We start from the raw sequence: 20,132 nt of genomic DNA on the forward strand, positions 1-20,132 counted from the left end.
ATTTAAAAAATCCATCATAATTAAATATTATAACATACTTTTGTTTATTATTATATTTTATAAGGGAGTTTGTGAATGGTAACATCCAGCACTTTTTACTGTATACTTTAATTTATGAGTGTAAAATTATTTACTAATTATGCAATTATTAATTCAGCTAAAGGGAAACAATCTTTTATACTTTATTTTCTGTGCCTTCTAAATAATTAATCTTCTACTAGCAGCACACAACTGTAAAATTAGAGCCTTCTTGTGTTTGAAGGCGTATTTAAGAGTCTAGTCTAATATTGTAACCTATCCTTATGGTTTCAGAAGGAGACCAACAGGAAATAACATATTTTGTACTCATTTAAATTTATGTGTCATACTTTTGGAGAGTATTGTAGTTTGCAGATTACTCAAGCGGTTTATTGTTTAGTAACAAGTTCCAATAAATTTTATACAGCTTTCCGAGGAATTGGTAAAACCATTTCAAGTCAACAGCCTTTGCCGAACCATTAAAAAAACAACTCTATTCTAATGTTGTTCTGATGTATTCTAATGGAATCACTTAATATACTTCTACATCCGCACAACAATTTCAACATACAACTCCCTATTAAATATGTTTTACCTAACTATTTCTATAGTAACTCTCAAACGTAGACATATTTGAGCAACATGTCAATTAAATATAGAGCAAGGATATCCGATTAGGCAAACGTACACAATTAAGCTGTGATACACAAAATTAGTTTGACGCAGGCAGACAAGCACATCACGCACACAACACGCACAATCAAATTAAGGTAACCATGGCAACGCTGCGATACACACGTCATCGTTGTACTTTGAAACACGATTTCTGTTATTTTCAACCGATTATTTTATTTTAAACTATAAAAATTCTCTAAAAATGTCGGACTAAAGATTTTTTTTGCTTTTCATAATTTATTAATGAACTAATTGTATTTTTATTTGCATTTTTTCTTTAACATTATACTTGTCAATATTAATTTAATAATCATTGATGACACATAAAAATTCAGTCACACATTCAATCCTTTTAAACATTGTAGTGACACAAACCATTTTATATCTTTGAACTTTCCGCAGTCCTTTTAAATTTCATACTACAGCACAGCGTTAAAGCCTTCCTCACTCACTCATCACTAATTCTCCAACATTCCAAAATCACAGAATGTTCAAATGTGGCACACGTGTGCCTCACGACGTAAATAGAAAAACTAACGTATTTTCATAGTGATCAAAGATCCTTAAGGGTTGAAATGGGGTTGCAACCCTTCAAAGAATTATATTTTGTTTTTCAATTTCTCGATGTCCTAGAAAAAATTAAATTTGACATACACTGTCTTATGCTCTCAACAAACAAGAAAAAGACCTTTTATGAAGACCAATCGCACATAGGAGTTTGAAATAGGATTGGCATCTCAATAAAATTATAGTTTTGATTTCCATTTTCCGATGTTCTATAAATGAAATTTCACACACATGTTCCTCATGCCTTACAAAGCAAAACAAAAGCACTTTCATGAAGATTAACTAACCATTGGGGCTGAAAAAGAAATTTGCAACCCATAAAAAACATATTGTTTCAACTTCTAGATCGCATAGATCTATTAAATTTGGAATACAAGTGGATCATGCTCTCAACAGACAAAGTCAAGATTTTTCATGCAGAACAATTGCCCATAGTAGCTGAAATAGTGTTGCAACCCTTAGTCAATCTATAGTCTGTTTTATGTTTCACGTGTTCGCTGTCATAAAAAGATTAATTTTGATACTCATGTGTCTATACACTCAACAGACTACCTTTACCAGATATGTATTAAACCTGAATAAAAAAATATGAAATCTTTAAACTATGTACACGAGTAACAGTTTCAGGGAGTGACATATTTTTTAGTTTATGACGTACGTTATGTATATTTGTCTAAATTAAATATTAGTTAATACAACGACATAGTTGAAATATTTGTTATAGATTTTATTTTTTATAAATGAAAAAATATAATTAATATATGAATATATATATATACAAATAATTAAACATTTTGAACTTTCACTGTAATTCTTTTTAAAACAGTTCGGAATAATTTGCAAGAACGGACTACCCAACCCACTATAACCTCAGTTGCACCTACTCAATGACGTCACCAATTGTATTGATTGGTTGACGTCACAATCAGCTGATTGACCACATAGGTACACCGCTCCTAGTGGCCATTGTTGTGACTACCACAGCAGTTGTTGGGCGCGCATATTATGCTCACTCACTACTTGATATTGTGACCAACCACACACGCTCATTATCGTTACTATCTGTGTCTTCTGCCGAACGTGGAAACTTTGTTACAGGTTAGTTAAAAGTCTGTAATTAAAATTGCGTAGTGTTTTTCTTATACCTTATGTAATTATTCAATTTTAATATGGTGGAAACAAAACTATAGTTTTATACTCAAGTATAAAATTCCAGTAGTACGTCCTGAATTATACAACTTTTACAGAAGTATACATATTTTTGATAATAAAATAACATTTAAATGAGTATTTATAGTTATATGAGGTACATTTTAAATTCTATTTGTGACATGATTTAACTTAATTTATTTTTACTTCGTTTTTTCATATAAAAATAAAATATACATCTTTAGTTTAAACATGAAAGTACAATTCAGTGAGTACAATCTTAGGATAAATTGTATTGTTTTTATCAAGTCAAAAAATCTAATAAAAACGATACTTTTAAAATAGCGTTTTTAAACTAGATATATTAGTTTATTACAACAATGTTATGTCATATTTGTTAACACTTAACTCATTAAAAATATTGTAAAGTTTAATCATATTGAGTGATTTAAAAAATTAAAACAACTATAACTATACAACTTTATATAAGATTTAACATAGAAATATAACTGTGAAGAAGCAGTGTGAAAATAAATGACTGAGGAATACCTTTTACAATTTCAAATACGTTAAAAAAAATACAATGGTAAATGCATACTACATAACACAATGGTAAAAGCGATAAGACTTAGAATTGAAAGGGTAATCTTGCTAGAGAGATCAAATTAAGCGAATTAGGACTTTTTTTACTATTTGTTATTTTTATTTAGATATTTATTGTTGTTCTATACTGCAAGATGATAAATATTATATTTCGTTTGTTTTTCAAAATTATAATCGTTATAAAAAAAAATCTATAGGACGAAGTAGACAAATTAAGAGTTAGCATCATAAAGCTGTTATGATCCTTTTACCTGATTTTTCAGCAGTAAAGCCACAATCGCCACTGAATCGATGGTTCTCCAACCGGTAACGTGGCGCTCTGCTACAGTTTCGGTCGATGGAGAATTTGCTTTTTTTGTAATTATTAATTTTCTATATAATTATGAAACAAATTTGGTGACGATATTTCTTCAACGACTTGCTGTTATTGTCAAATATAAAGTATCTAATGTCGGAGCCTGCACGGCGGAGTACCGGCCGGGTTGTGGAGGCGCGTGGGAGAGGACACGGATAGCCACGGCACATTTCTGCTTTTACAAACGCATTGTCATATTATATTATATTAAATAAAGTTATGCGTCATAAGCAGTGTAAATAATTAGGTATATTAAGCAAGGGAAATAATTTCTTTTTGGGGAAGAAAAATACGATTTCTGTAGTCGAAGGCACTTTACACAGAAAGCGTACTCACTACAAGACAAACCTTCACTCCTTGAATCAGCGAGGACTGACTGTCTTAACTGCTTAGAACACACTTTCCACGAAATAATTTTAGAAACATACTGTATGTAAATATTCTACTAAATTGCAGTATGAAGTTTGTTTTACAGCTTCCCGTTAGACATTTCAAATTGATCGAACGTGTTTCTAATAATTTGAAAATGTAGAAACTTGAAAACATGTGATTTGGTTGTACTGAATTACATGCCAATAATGGATATCCAAATTAAAATGTATAATCATGGAAAAGAGAAAACTACATAAGTCCTTCAGGAACATTTGTTCACAGCGCGATTCAAATGACAGGCCTAGTACTACCAATGACTGGACCTATTGCAACACTAGTGAATTATATTGACAGTTTTAATCAGTAATTTCAGTTAGACATGTAGTTCTGACTTATCGCTAATACTTATTTTAAACATAACAATTGAATTTGTATTTCATTTAGGTTAAAAGGGTGTTGTAATGCAATTCTTTTTTTACCTATGTGTCCAAATATTTTTTCATTCTTCAATTGTTAGACTGCATACTGTGATTCAAACTTCAATTAGTTTTTTTAGAAATAATAATTCCGATTTAACACAATGAACACATTATTAATTTGCACATCAGTGGCGTAACTAGTTTGATTGCGCCCCAATGCAAGTCTTCCTGGATACTGCTTCGCTACATACGGCATTGTACAATCTCTATCCAATTAGAGAAAGATATATGATAGGGTAAACTATACAGTCATTGGCACTTTAAGATGCTATTCCTTACGTCTGTTCAATATTTTGTTCTCAGACACATGAAAACATATATTTTGTTAATATTGATTGGTTTTTGGCTTTATACTTTCTTTTTACATTCACAATAAATTTAAAAAGTAAATATTTATGTTATGTGGAAGTGGAAATATTTATTTTGTTATTATGTTACATAATTATAGTGATTGGCACCTAATTCACAGTTATTGGCATTCTGTTTGACAGTCATTGGCACACTTTCATATTTTGCTAAAATAAGAGTGAGGCAATGAAATCATGCACACAACTTACTCTAAAATGTATAATGTGTATATACAACTATTGAATACAATAATTATGATTGCATAAGTAGAAAGTTTAAAAAAAATATTACTTCTATAGCCTATATTGTGACGTTAAAATTCAAATAAACTAGACAATAATAGTTTGCCCTTCTACAACATCTTAATAAAACCATTAAATGTTTAATTCGTTGGCAATTTCATTTCCAAAGTCCAAACAGATGTTGCATACAAACACAGGATCATGTTGATCAAGGTCCTCTCTGTTTTGTATACATTTTATATGATACAGTCTATCACACATGTCACATTCAACAGGTTGGGAGACTTCTTCGTCTTTGAAGTTAGTCCCACAACTGTAGCACAATCCATTTTTTGTTACAGGAAACAACTTTTTCCCCACAGACTTAGGCTTATGTGATACAGACGGTCCGTTATCAACATCAATTGACTTTTCAACTTTGACTTTCCCACATAATTGATCTTCATAATTTTTCTTCTTAACAGAAATCTTACTATGTTGTTTAGTAGAGTTTCCTTTCTGGGCTTTACTTAACTTCTTTTCTTCTCGTAGTCTTTTCCTTTCTGCCTTGGCTCTTTCTTCTTTTGCCTTTTTTTCTTCCTTTTCTTCATAAATTATTTTCCATTTCTTCGAAGAAACAACGTAAGGTACTCTTTCTGTTTTTCTTTTGCCTTTTCTGGTTGGAGTTTCGGGCCACACGAGAACATCAGCCAAAGCTGGACCACTGCTTCCAGATGCTTGGGCAATGCCTTGTGAAGCATGTAGCGCAACACGTGAACCTTCACTTAACTTTTTCTCGGGTGTTGTATAGTTATGGTCAAGTTTTACATTTACATTGTTGTACATTGTTTCACATTTTGATTGTTGAAGATATGTGGTGTCATTTTTTAATGCATTGGCACTGACATCTGGTGCAGGTAAATTAATTTCAGGATCATAGTTTTGTTGTTTTTGTAACATCAGTTGTGTGGCATCTTTGACAATAGGCCTATCTGGCACACATACATCAGTGACAGTTTTTGGAGAGTGTGGATTTAGTTCCATGACAGCATGTGGCGAACCAAATTTTTGAGGTTGCTTATTTCTGGAAAACTCCTCCCACACTCGATATAGTGTGAAAAACAGTGGAGGTTCATTATTTTCCGACACAACTTTCTCTATATTGCGGAATTTTTCTATCATTTCGTCTCCTACAATCCCTTCGAATTGATCCAAGGTAACTACATCTTTACCGCTTAATGGTACAATTTTCATTTGGGTTTTACCAAGACACTTTGTATAGTCAATTGAGTTGCAGTTCCAAGGAAACAAGCCACAGGCTCTAAATCCGTTAGTAAGTGTTTGAGGCTTGACCTCGTCCACTACATGTTTCAGGATTGGTGCAACATTCTCCTTAGTTAAAGCGTCTGTCGGGTGGTTACTACGCCAATTAAACACTGCCTTTTTCCAGCCTGACTTGATTGGTCTAAATGCAGCAACATCTGCTGGCTGCATTATTCTGGTAGCGTTTGGGTATAGGGCTATCAGTATTATTTGCAACTCAGAACACAGTTGGCTTAGCTGATAGGAAAGATGGCTCTTATGCCCATCTACAAAAAGGATAACTGGCCGTGTGATATTGTTTTTTTCAAGGTGTGCATTAAAAACATTACCGATGTACTCATAAAAGACTTCGGATTTCATCCATCCAGTGTTCGAATGACCAATACCCCAAGAGTCTGGTACAGAATTTACAATTGTTGATGGTAATCTATGGTACGGATAGATTAACATCGGTGGAACAATTCGCCCACAAGCAGAAAAAGAAAACATCACAGTAATGGCGGCTTTTGAATTTCCCTTGTCAATTTCATAAACATTTTTTGATCCTGTGGGAGCTAAAACTTTAGAACCCTTTGGACACAGTAGGAAATTTGTCTCATCGCCATTAAAAACACGAGTCGGGTCTTTCAAAACGTCCACCGCATTTTCTTCTTTCAAAATGTCTTCTATAGTTTTAAACCAATTTTTAATATCGTTTTCGCTGACGCATGAGCTTGCAGAAGTTACTCCTTCGGGAGTCCTTAAGGATAGGTTAGGGTGCCTTTTTAAAAATGCTTGATACCAACCGAGGCCTGGAAGATTGTTTTTAAAAGGATTAGGTCTTTCATTTTGTATTAAGAATTCTTGAACGCTCAGTTGCAAATCTTCTTTCCGTCGTGGGAAACCTTTCCGACAGCAGTCATTGATCCATTTTTCAAGTGTATCCTCTTCTTCCTTCGTCAGTACAGGTGGAGGACCAAGTTGTGTTTTTGAAAACTTGTCACTAAGCCGAAACTGAATAGTTGACCGAGGAACACCATGCTTTTTTGCTGCAGCCTTTTTGGTCATTCCATTTCTAACATCTTGTAAAGCTGCCTCAAGAGAATCGGCTTTGTAAGAGAATTTAGGCATAATTTGAACTCCGTTGGTGATCTGAAAAGAAAAAAGTTATTTATTGGCATGCCAATATCTATACATTGACATAGTGCCAATCACTGCTAGGTTACAGTGATTGGCATGCCAACGAGAAATATATATGTGTGCCAATGACTGTTTCAAATTGAGTTGTTAAACAATAACAATATTCATAAAAAGCCCATTGTTTTTATACTTCGAAAGATGTTATTTTGGCTTAAAATAAACAATCTCTTAAATACATAGTCATTGGCACTCCCTGCCGATGACTATATTTCATAATTTTTAAACATACAGTCATTGGCACCCCCTTTGCAGGTTTGATTTTGAGGTTATTTAACTTAAAACCTATCAAAAATGGTTTCAACTCCTTCTACATTACAGCTATCATTGTCTTAGTTGCAAAGATTTATCTTATCAAAGGGAAAATAACATAGTACAGAGAAGCAACTCTAAAGGAATTCACAAGAAGATCAACAGAAAAAGCTTACCTATACTAAAAATAATTTTTCCAGACACCACGTGCAGTCTATCTGCAAACATCACAATACCAATTGGGGAGAACTGTTAAGAGTATCTAATGAACTATGTTGGCATTCAATGCTGCCAACCTAAATCTTGTAATGAACAAAATAATTACAAAGTGCCAATGACTGTACTAGTGCCAATGACTGTATGGTTTACCCTATACTAGGTTATTTAGGTTATCATCCTGTCAAAAATGACGGTATTTCTAATTTTTTAATGTTTTATAATCAATGGATTATTAAAACTTATGATGTTATGACTTTTTACTGTTTGTATTTCTTGGTCATATTAGTTTCAAACTTAGTAAAATTTAAATCAATCATTCTATCACCTGGTAATTGGTAAACGTAAACACTAATGTTAAATTTGGCAAAACACCTGGTAAATGTTAACACCAATGATGAATCTTTTGTTTACATTTACATGTTTTGATTGTCAAAGATTATGTACAAACATTTCAATTAGGGCTAACTACAAGACTAGGATCACATTACATACTTTCAATTAATTATTGTACTTTTTAGGACGATAAAATAAGACTACTTCTTTTTACTTTTTACATTTATTCAGTGACATATAAATGATGTAAGAAGCTCCAACATTATCTTAATGTTAATTTTATGCTAAACATGAAACATAGACATTTTAATTGAGGGTTTTAATTCCTACTCCCACTCCCTGACAAAGCCCCTACGGCTCTTTGTTTCTAGGAACCGTCTAGTTAACCTTTTTACATCTAAAGACCGAGCTCTCTCATGTTCAATACTAATTACACTAAGGTCACACAGTCTAGTATTGGACATAGAATTTCTTAAGTAGTTCTTAATTATTTTTAGTTTGGAAAAAGACCTTTCACTACTTGCCACAGTCACGGGTAATGTAAGAAACATTATGAATGCAGTACATACGTTTGGCACACTTGATGAAATAAACTTATTTTCAATCAATAGATAATCAGCCAGCTGGCTGATTTTGCTTATTTTATTACTTCTGATGTCGTCTTTGACTATATTTCTAAAGCAAATGACTTCGTTAACTAAAGCATGAGTCACATCAGATTCATATTTTTTACAAAAGTCAGAGGCTGACTGTACGAGTTGTTCGTCAGAAAACCGTAACAAATTATCTGGGTTTAAAAAACTGAACGTGTCAGTTATACATAACATAGATTTAAACCTTTCGTTTAACTGTGAAATTAAAATATCAACAGCTCTCACAAATACCCTAACTTTAAAGCAATGCACAGGATCACTAAACTCATAGTCACTAGAAAGTTCGTCAAAAAAGTCTTTACTTTTCTTTTACGTTTGGAGGTCATTGACGAATCAATATTCCACTTAGCAGCTAACCTCCTGGCTTGATCTAGGACATCGTCGAATTCTCCTCGCAGTTGGCTCACAGTATTTAAACACTTCTGAAGGAGATTCTTTGCATCGTCTAGATTAACGTCGGACCTCTGTAGGGTTTTCGACGTGATCTGGATTCTTTCTAAAATTCGACTTTGAAACACTAACATCAAAACAAACTCAAAAGAAGACATTTCCTTTATAAGACCAGTTGCTTCTACGACTTCATTGTTCTTGCTTGAAGTCAAAATTATTTTCGATAGACACTTCAGCACAGCGACAAAATTTACATTGATTGATAGTAAAGCGTCGTACCTTGACGACCACCTAGTAGGACAGAGTTTTTTCAAGGTTAACTTGATAACACAGGAGTCGGTCAACTCTTTTAAACATTGCCATCTTGGTAGGCTTTGGCCGAAAAATACATAAATACTGTTTATTGTATCATAGAATGATGAAATCTCTGAAATCGATTTCACACTGTCGTTTAAAACTAAATTTAAATTGTGACTAGCACAATGGACATACTGAGCGTTAGGTGACTTTGATTTTATTCTGGTCTGCAGTCCTGTGTAAATTCCATTCATGACAGAAGCGCCATCATATCCTTGACCTCGGCACTTATCAAAAGATATTTTCTTTTCTTCTATAAATTTAACTACAAGATCCTCTAGTCCTTAGGCTGACTGGTCTAGTACTTGCACAAAGCCTAAAAAGGATTCCATTATCTCAAGCTGATTTAGGTCTGGTTTGTATAAAACATATCTTAAGATTATTGATAACTGATCAATTTTCGAAATGTCTTGTGTAGTATCTAAAATGAGAGAAAAAAATGGAGACTGTTGAACATCAGTCAATATTTCACTCAAAATCTGATGAGATGTCAAATGAATAAGCTCGTTTTGAATTGAAGGGCTTAAGTATTTTACCCTACTATCTTCGTTTTCCAGGTGATTCTTTAAAATAGGATCGTATCTAGAAAGGAGATCAATAATATTCAGAAAATTTCCTGACTCACTCTTAACATTTTTTATGCTCTCAGATCGATGACCTCTAAGAGCTAGATTACAGGTTGACATTGTTATGATAACATCCAAAATTCTCTTTATTACTTCAACCAGTTTATCTTCTTTGTCATAGAAAAGAGTTTTGATATCTCTATTATTTTTTCTTATTCCATATGCGATACATGCATTAATATGGCACTTATTCAATTCGTGGTCTTTAATTTTTGTTGACAGATTTCTCCAATCATTAATTTTCCCAGTAGACCATGCATTGTTAAAGTTTTTATCAAGTCTGTTAGCAAACAGCCAACATGGTTCACAATACACGCCATTTAAAGACGGAGAGTAACAAAGCCAAAAGCGCTCAATTTTTTGACCAGTTTTCGTTTCGGTAAAATAATAATCTTTCGAAAAGGATCTATTTGTTTTAATGTCTTTAGGGAATGGCCCTTGAGGTCTACACGGTTCGGAGTTCAAAATCCGAGATTTCAATTCATCATTGTTAATATCTTCTGAGAAAAGAGCTATGTCTGTACTCTCTACTCCACCATCATTGCAGATTATACCAAAGACATCAGTATTTTCTTGTACTGAAATACTTCCGCCAGTTGCTGATGTAGAAGGAGCAGTATATGTAATATTTAAATCAGCAGACTTACTCACATTTTGGTGGACTTCTGAAGTTTGGTTATCGGCAAGAACATTCAATTCGACGATATCTTCTGACGTGGATATTTTACCCCCAAGCCCACATTCATTCTCACCAACACCATCGTCACCTGATTGACTTTGAGAGGTATCAGCAAAATCCCGTTTTTTAAAAAACGTGTCAATCTTTGGTAGTTTCTTCACTTTTTCTTCTTCTTGTTTTTTCCTTTTTCGGAACTCGGCACCACTAGGTCTTTTGTTTCCGTCCATTTCGTTCAATCACAAACAATCATAACGAAATCCATTAAAAACGCACAAATTTATACGGTAAAAACGGTCCACTGATTTAAATTGTATAACAAATACACAGACAAAATTGTTTTGTAATAAAACTCACACTACTGAACCGCACAATCGTACTAACAAGGACCGACTGACAGGACAGGGTGACTAGTCTGTGAGTGCGCAGCGGCCACCCCTCCCCCGCCGAGACTTGGACTCGCCCAGGCACCCGGCACACGAGAGGGGAGGGGCGGCGGCCTACTACATGCCGCATGACCTTGAGATGCGCAGCAGTTACGGAGTAAAACTGAGTTGTGGGGACAGCGCGCGGCTCAGTAGTGTCCCAACATTCAAACTGAACGTATCAGTCCGGCATAGTAACATCGCAGATAACCTAGACTTGAGTGGACTAGTTATCATATTTCATTTCAAATATACTCATCATGAGAATATTTTTAAATAGTGTATTAATAGTTCATACTATTGTACTGTTAGAATAACGAATACAACTCGGTGGTCAAATGTTTTGTTACCCACAAATTTAGCTTCAATTAAAAAAAAAAACACTTTTGCGCCCTTCTAGGGCCTGCGCCCCCTGAAGGCCTGCGCCCCAATGCACCGCATTGGTTGCATTGGCGTTAGTTACGCCACCGTTGCACATCTACTATACAATATACAGTCTGTACAGCGTTGAAACATTTAAATTGAATTAGTGTCCTTAACCGTCACAACTACTCAAGACACGAAATTCAAACTTCTTCGTGATCTCTTGAGGCACTATTATACTGCTGGAATTAAAACCGTTGAGCGTTGAACATTCTTGTTGTTAAACAACCGAGACTAAGTAGAAAGTGACAGTGAGTTCAGAAAGCATTTAACAATCGGAAATGTCTACCATAATGTTAGGATCGTTTTTATCTCTTTTACTTTATTCTTCCGTCTTTCGTAACTAAGGTCGTTAAATTTGTATATTACTTGTTTAACACTTTTATTTAAATTTCCCATGGATTTTACTCGTAGGCCATATAATTCATAAAATAAACTTCAAAAGAAAGATTTACAAGCAGTAACTGAATTTAAACATTCTTTCTTAAGGTGTTTTCATTAATTCTTATTTCTTCTTAAAGACACACGGCACACAAACAAACAGAGAAGACTTTAGATTGTGGGAATAAGTAACTGAGCTTTGTGAAAACAAAAATATAAATATAGGTCAAGAGACGTAAGGTTAGAGGCACCCTAATTTCGATTTTCCCGGGTAAGCCACCAGATTACTTTACAAGGTCCATATTATAGGATTTTTGTTACTGATAATTGTATTAACTTTTCATTATTTTACAAATGTTTATATTGTAACATACTGTAATAATATTGTAATATGTTTTGTTATATTGCTTGTAATATGTATTGCAAGCTCTTATTAAATTTTAACGAGCTTGTTCTGAAATAAAACGTGTCGATAAATTTAAAACGATTTTTGAGTGAAATTTCTAAATTGATTTATATTTTTTATGTAAGAAACCTGTTTCTGTCGGAACTACCGCTATAAACTAACGATTGGAAGTATCTTCCAAACAGCTAGTGCCTTGGAAGATTTCCTTTATAAGTACAAGTGTGTAAGCCTACCTGATTACTTGAGTAGGATGTCGTGTTCAATTTTTGAAATAGGTCATAACGTTCATTTTTTAAATTTTTATCACGTGTATAAGTGCAAATGTTTGGTGGATTAGCGAGCTAAAACTTTCTTTTTTCACAAATTGTTCCACCTAAAAGGTTAATAATTTGTACAATACGTAACCGTGGTCTGGAGGAAACAGATAAGGCATAGCTATTTATTTCAACTTTGCTAATAACGATATCATCAAAATAAACTATTACCAAAAAATTTATAACTTACTCTCTAAGAAATGTTTTTACTCTCCAATTTGAGACCTCTAGATCTCTACGGTGGCATTTAAAATGTTATGTCGACAGAATAATAATATTTTGTGAAAATATTCTTCTAGTGTTAGTTGGAATTCTCTAAATGTCAAATAAAAACCTGGTGTCTAAACAACTACTTTACCATTTACGTATTATCGAAACAATATATCCCAATTTCCACGGCCGGACATCGAAGAATATAAATGCAATACTCTGGGTTCGTACACAAGTGCGTGAAAATAATCTGACGGGATTCATCATGTAGTGACCTTACCGAAGTCGCAGTCCGAGGAACCCAGGAGCGCATCAAGTTGATTATTGGGACGCAGCGAAGTGCTTTTCCAGCACCGTATACAGCACCCTACGCGGGTCACCATCACTAACTTTTCTTTTACTTCAGGTTTACTAATTACATTATAAGATAAAACATTCAACGATGGAAATGGTTGCGAGTATGAGCCTTTCTTCCAATAGCAATAGCTGTTCTCAGCAATACTGGTATGCCGATTGAAGCAGAGTGTTTTGTGACTAATTAGAGGTTAAAGTCTTTTCAAAATCTTTGTTTTCCAACCTAGGGTTTATGGTCTAAAGTTTTTTTACCAAGATTTAGGAAGCTAGATCAAAGACAGTTTAGTTTAAGTGAAAATTTCAGTAAATAAAATAAATAAAACTAATATATGTCCTATTATGTAAAATTTAGAAGTGTCAAATATCCATATTATTAATATTAAAGGATTGGTCACAGCAAAACCATGAAGTCGATGCGTATTATTTTTGAGAGCAAACTGCATTGAATCGATCCTGAGCTTCAGACCATGAAAACAAAGTTAAAATTAGAATATCTTTATTTTGAATTATAGAACATGAGAGATATTTCATTTAAAAATACGATTAGTAAACACCCGAAAGCTTTGTTTTCCAAATCATTTAACACACAATTATTAGAATTTGAGTTTCCTATTCTGCTTGATGGTTCTCCAAATTCGTAAACATGTTTATTACTAGAACATTAACGTGAATGATGGACTGTGACTTACCATTACCGAAGTCTGTTAGGGTAATTTTAGGACTCAATATTTTATTCACTCCATCAAGTCTGACTCGTCTAATAGAGACGTCACTCGTAATCCTAACACCAACAGCGAAATGACCTCTAGCATCCCTAAAGAAAGAAGTGGTCACCGAAAGAAAACTATCTTAGCAGTCATTTAAGTTTCATTACTCCAAAACATGTTCCAAAGGTTTCCCATTGGTCACCTTCAGCCCGGGCTAAAAAGAAAATAAATGTGAACACCATTTCTAAAATTATTCATAATTAATCCATATCTCTCCAAGTACATGCCATTTGAAATATCCCAGCATATTTCCTCTGTCTGCCACGTTGGTCCTTATATTCTCCATGGTCCCCATGGATTGTGAACGTCTTCCCGAAACAAAATAAAGAATGGAATTTTCCTTGGCATTCGAGATAAGTTGAGGCAATTTACTGAAAACTGCGTGTCTGTAATTCATTCTCTTTGGATTTACAACAGGTTCGATACATCTCCAAAGGAGAGTTGAACTAGAACCGATCTTGAACTAAAACCATTTGATTAACCATAAAATAAAATACCATATACATTACAGCCAGATCACAGAATTTGCAAACATTCTTGTTTGCTAAATATACATGAATGTGAAATATCTAAGCGAGTAAATGATTGTTGCACTGCTGTTTTTAAACCCATACAAAATAAACTAGAAAAAAGATAAACTAGAATATTTTATACCAGTATTTCAGAGCTAAAACCTTTGAATGTAAGAAAATCTTTAACAATTTGAAGTCAATTTAGTATCCTCTCATAATTTTCCACAGACTAAGAACTGTTACTAAAATACTATTAACTTATATTTTATTAGATTACTTTTGAAAATCTACTAGGTTGATCGCCTTGTAGGACGTAAATACGTAAATAGTATCTATAAATCCTGTTATCGATGTATAAATGTTAACAGTTTTAAGAATATTACGTTTAAGAGAAATGCTCAGACATTTCTTTAATACCTTATAGAAACATATCATTATTATATACCTTTAAACAAATTAATAATGTTATCCTCTTAAGAGCACCCGATTTTAAGCATTTGTGAAGATGTTACTCTCGTCATTAGGTAGTTTCATGGGAGAAAACCCGCATTCAGCAGTTCAAGTTCTTTGAAACGATTTTAAATAGTATTTCTCTATTTTTTTAGGCGGAATTATGACTGTTTTAGTTCTCTTTTCCTCTCAACCTCAAAAGTTAAGTTTGAAGTTTTATTCACGAAAACATTATTCATTTGGGAATAAAATTGTATTGATATTAACACACTATTTCAATAATAATAATCCTTTTTTGTAATATTGATTATGTCAATGTCCTTGTTTTAAACAAGGCTTCGTGCTGTCAGTGGTGTGTCTATTTAATGCAAGGTTTTAATATTTGATTGTTTAATTGAAACATGCAATAAGATACTTTGACACTGTACAAGAAAGCTGCCAGAATAATAATGCACATTTAGAATTTTAGCGCTACCACTATTCTCTCTGCCAAATGCGTGACTTCGTCACATTTGAGGGCTGGGATTGAGCGACTGCCTTCCCATGTCGTGTCTAGGAATAGGTCCATACTCGTATTCTTGGACATGAACCCAGATTAGATTACACAGATAAGTTAATATACTAGTGATTTGCAGCAACTATAAAATGAGTTAATATGGTTCAAAATCAATATAAGGTAACATGTGCTAGCTTAAACGTGTGAAAGTTAAAATTTTAAGCGCGTTGTTATTACATTTCCGAAATAATGTTAAAAGTTTTATTAATTCAGTTAATTTGTGTTTGTAAAGAAATTAAACAGATTCTTAATCATTACGTTTTCATCGGCTGAACTTTAGCAAAGCCTATCAATAATGGGACTCGAGGGATTTCATTTCTGTCTGTCCGCACGATATCTCGAAAACGAACTGAATAAAAATTGTGCATGAAGCTTCATTTAAATATGAGGAACACTGAGTTCGGTTCATGTCATTCCATTGGATTTGGCTGATCGTTAACGAATATGTTTACATTGGTCTTATGGGTGACTATGATGAACGCGATATAATATCTGAATAGATAAATTTGTAAACACACTGTGTACAATCATATGAGATTTTAACAAGTGACAGTTGTATTCAAAGATTAAAACGAAAATACAAAAGTCGGAGGGAGGATGTAAAAGAATCGGTGACAATATTTTACTTTAACGCATTGTTATGTTGTATAACCTTCGCTAGCTTAATTTTATTAAACTTTGATTTAAACACTGCTATAACATCCAACTTGCTGAACCAAAATACGAATGAGCCATGTGACAGGAGAAAGACATCGAGAAATATTTTATCTGTACACTTTAAATTTTGCGTGAAACTTCATTTCACAAAGACGACGATGAGTTATATGATGATGCCCAACCATTGGATTTGGCTAAGCGGCGTCGTTGATGCCTATCACTCAGTATGTTAACACAATTTTATTTTGCTTGCCGGGAGGATGTAAATATTTATTTTCTGTATGTCTGTCTATCTATTCGTAGGAAATCTCAGAATGAAATGAGATATAAACTTCAAACTTGCCTGCAATCTAGTGACGCCTGCTACGTGACGCGTGATGTGGCTTACTCATCATATTAAAAACATAATTTTCTAGAAGATTAATCAATTACTTAGTATTCTGAAAACAGGTGTCTCATCACAATATCATGTGTGCACATGAATATATTTTTATAAACAAACCATTTTGATTCAATGCATTACAGTAACCATAAATATTTGGGTATAAATGGAGTTACTTTCTTGTTGGTTACAATTCAAATGTGCAAAAGGATGTCCATCCATAATATTGTTAGTTATAATAAATAAATAAAATAAAAATGCCTTTCATTGTGAGCTATTCACTCGCATATCTGATTTACAGGACTACTCAGTGGCTAAAATTTAACTACTAACTAATGTAATACTAGAAGTAGCTGTCACTAGCAGGTGGGTACATTGATTTTAGTTTATTCTTACATTTAAGAGTGAAGAAGCATTTAAGGACTGAGGATGCCGTTATACGTGATAGTAATAGAAGCTCCTCTCCCCATACTCAGCCTTACTTTGCAGAAGTGTTCGAATGCTGTTAATGTCTTCCCTCAGCATTCTGTTGACTCAAAAGAGTCAGCACCTTTTTCAACAGTACTCTTTGGCTTATCAGCAATCAACACTTGATCAATCAGGGTAGTCCAATGATGAAGCTATGTCGTAAATAACAATTATGATAACACTTTGCTTCTTTAAAAATATAAACCAATATGTTAAGAATAATTATTTATGAAAACAGCAAAATGGTGTCTCATTATCGCTAGAGTCGTGTTGTAAGTAAGTAATTGTTACCATGTTTTAAATATTTTTTTATTATTAATAATAATTTGAAATATTCTTGTCTGATTTTAGATTAATTGATTCTTCGTTCTTCACCAGAGATGTGCCTTTAGGCATGTCAGTGAAGGTCCAGGTGGCGCCATCGCCGCATCTGTGGTCTGTCGTGAAGAAAATGCATCTGAAGACGGGTAAAGTAGCTTCTGGGAGGCACCGGCCAGACACAGCCACCCTAGAGAAGCCCCTGATCCTAGATCCAGGGCTGCTAAGGAAGGTGGACATGACTAGACTAACAAGAGACCGCCTCCTGACCATCGAGAACCTCATAAATACTCCAAAGAAGACGAAGACCTCTCCCAAACCGAAGGAGAAACCTGGAAAATCATCAATTAGGAGCAAATCCAGAGAAGACAACACGGAAAGTTGGGTGGATGAAGAGATCTCGTCAATCAGCGATTTTAAGAGGAAAAATTCAAGAGTAATAAATACCACCTTTAGAGTGAGATCTCATGTTAGAAAAGGACTAAGAGAAGTATTCTCTTCACCTACTCAGCTCCAGATTTCTCCAGCTCCTGAGAAACAGCCGGTAAAATCAAAGAGTCCGAAAGTGAAAGAGACCCAGACAAATCGTGACAAGAAAAGTGTTGAAGATGTTTTTGGCACTTTGATAGTAAGTGAAACTCTAGTTCCGTCGCCTTGCAACACCTGTGGAAGATCCGAGAGGCCCGAAAGGCTCCACGCACACCCGTCTATGCCACAGAACAAGCGAAGCAAGTTAAAGGACGACCAAGAAAACACGGCGGTGATGCAGCAGAAAAACTCTGTCACTAAACCCATGGCTATGAAGTTTCGAAGCGGAAAATCTCGCGGAGAAAAACACCCGGATGTGGAGAGACCCCAGGAACAGATAAAGTCTCCGGTGCAAAAAGATACAAAAGAAGAACAGAAGAAAACTGTGCCATTGATTAGAAGAGAGACTTTTAAAATTGAAAGAGGGCCTAAACCAGTGATTGCTGTTGAGAAGAAAATGTCGCAACCTTCTCCTTCTCCAACGAGAAAATTGGCAGTACCTCCGAATCCTCCTCCAAGAAGACAAGCTCTTCCGAGGACTCCTGAGAAGGAGACCCCGAGAGAAGATCCTCCTGCTACCCCGTCGGAGATGTCAAACCCTCCAGTCGTCCACTCTGGCTCACCACGACGGCCCCGGACCATCACCTGTTATCTCTGTCAGAAGCAGTTCGGCACTGCGTCTTATCCGCTTCACGAACCTCAGTGTCTTCAGGTAAAAGTTTCAATAAATCTAGAAATATTACTTTTATTTTAATTTATTAAAAGTTTCTAAAATGTTACAAAATTGGGGATAAAGCGTTTCAGGTGATTCCGACAGTTATTATCCTGACCTGTAATGCATTTATTTACCTTCTCAGTTCTGGTTTCCTACAAATGTTTGATTACAGTTACTTCTATATCTTACATTATTAATCTTTGTAGTAGAAGACTCAAATCCCTAAAAACATTAACTAATGCAGTCTGAAATTAAGATGTACCTTATAATGATGGTTTGTGAATGAAGATTTGTGAAATGTCTTAATAAAATATCTTTTTCTTATTTTGAATACGGAGAATATAAATTTTAAAAGGTTTTAATAATTTAGACTATTTCAATTACATTTGATTCCTTATGTTATTTTTAAATAACCTTGTTAAGATCGTATAGTTTTAAAAGTGATTTAGAATACAAAGAAAACATAAAATAGAAAAACAATCTATGCTATATATGTTCAGTAATTCGCAAAACTGTGTTCTGACTGATCAACGTCTGGCGCTCTTCGTAACAAATCAGTTCTTATGTACTGTAATTGATCTATAGAAGAGAAAACGAAACATTTCTTAGGCGTTTAATTGGTAATTTTCCGGTTAACTGGCCAAGACGTTAATTGGACCGAAGGCCCCGTCGTGACCTTAAGAACAATTACCGCGTACAGTTAATGGTTAACAGTTAACCTTTTAATGACCGTCTTCAATCTTCTTTCAGACAAGGTCTTACATGTTCGTGCTAACAAGATTGATACAAAGTCTTCTAAAAACAAGAATAATCTTGATTCAGTTTAAACATGTATTAAGTTACGGTTATATTAACACTGAAAAAAGAATTAATTTAGAGCTTATCATATGAGTCTTTCCAAAAATGTATAACAAATCCTACAGATTATCGTCCTCTAATGGAATTAGAGATGGCCATTATCTACAAATAATACATATTATTATGTGATATATTACAAATTCGATGTTTGGGAAATTTTAAGCCAAGAAAATTATGAAGAACCTCCATTTTTATTTACAACCTAGATGAACATAAAATAAGTCTTGACTATATATTTTACGAATCTCTTGTTAAAACTAACATGTAAATTTTCCGGTTAATTCGGTCTCGTAACATTGTTCACACAACAATGTTCTTGAAATATTTTAGTATCGTTGTGGAATTATCTTCAGTCAACAGGACACATGAAACCTGAATCGAAAATGACCCAGTTTGGTTTACCTTCTCTTGACTAAAGATAGCATCTACAATACATAGAATATTTAAAGAACGAAATATTTATGTTGTCAATAAAATCAACTAAATATGATTGGCTGTGAAGGATTTGTAATACCATAAGGTTTACTAATATGATCATAAAAATGTTATGAGAAAATTCGTCAACGTGGGCGTATTTATAGTTGAAACAGAACCGAAAGGAGATTAACCTTGAACT

General features: G+C 34.0%; 1 protein-coding gene across 2 annotated transcripts in view; it reads left to right on the plus strand.

Moving 5' to 3' along the window:
* The first annotated feature begins 2,232 nt into the window (after positions 1 to 2,232).
* LOC124354835 (zinc finger protein 474-like) overlaps positions 2,233 to 20,132 on the plus strand; it is a 50,440-nt gene continuing 32,540 nt past the window's right edge. For both annotated transcript variants that reach the window (XM_046805585.1, XM_046805586.1), the window contains exons 1-2: positions 2,233 to 2,358; positions 17,449 to 18,655. In XM_046805585.1, coding sequence (XP_046661541.1) covers positions 17,492 to 18,655 — 1,164 coding nt within the window. In that variant the 5' untranslated portion in view covers positions 2,233 to 2,358; positions 17,449 to 17,491. The remainder of the gene's footprint in view (positions 2,359 to 17,448; positions 18,656 to 20,132) is intronic.

Source organism: Homalodisca vitripennis, chromosome 2 (assembly GCF_021130785.1).
Source record: "Homalodisca vitripennis isolate AUS2020 chromosome 2, UT_GWSS_2.1, whole genome shotgun sequence".
Classification (NCBI taxonomy): domain Eukaryota; kingdom Metazoa; phylum Arthropoda; class Insecta; order Hemiptera; family Cicadellidae; genus Homalodisca; species Homalodisca vitripennis.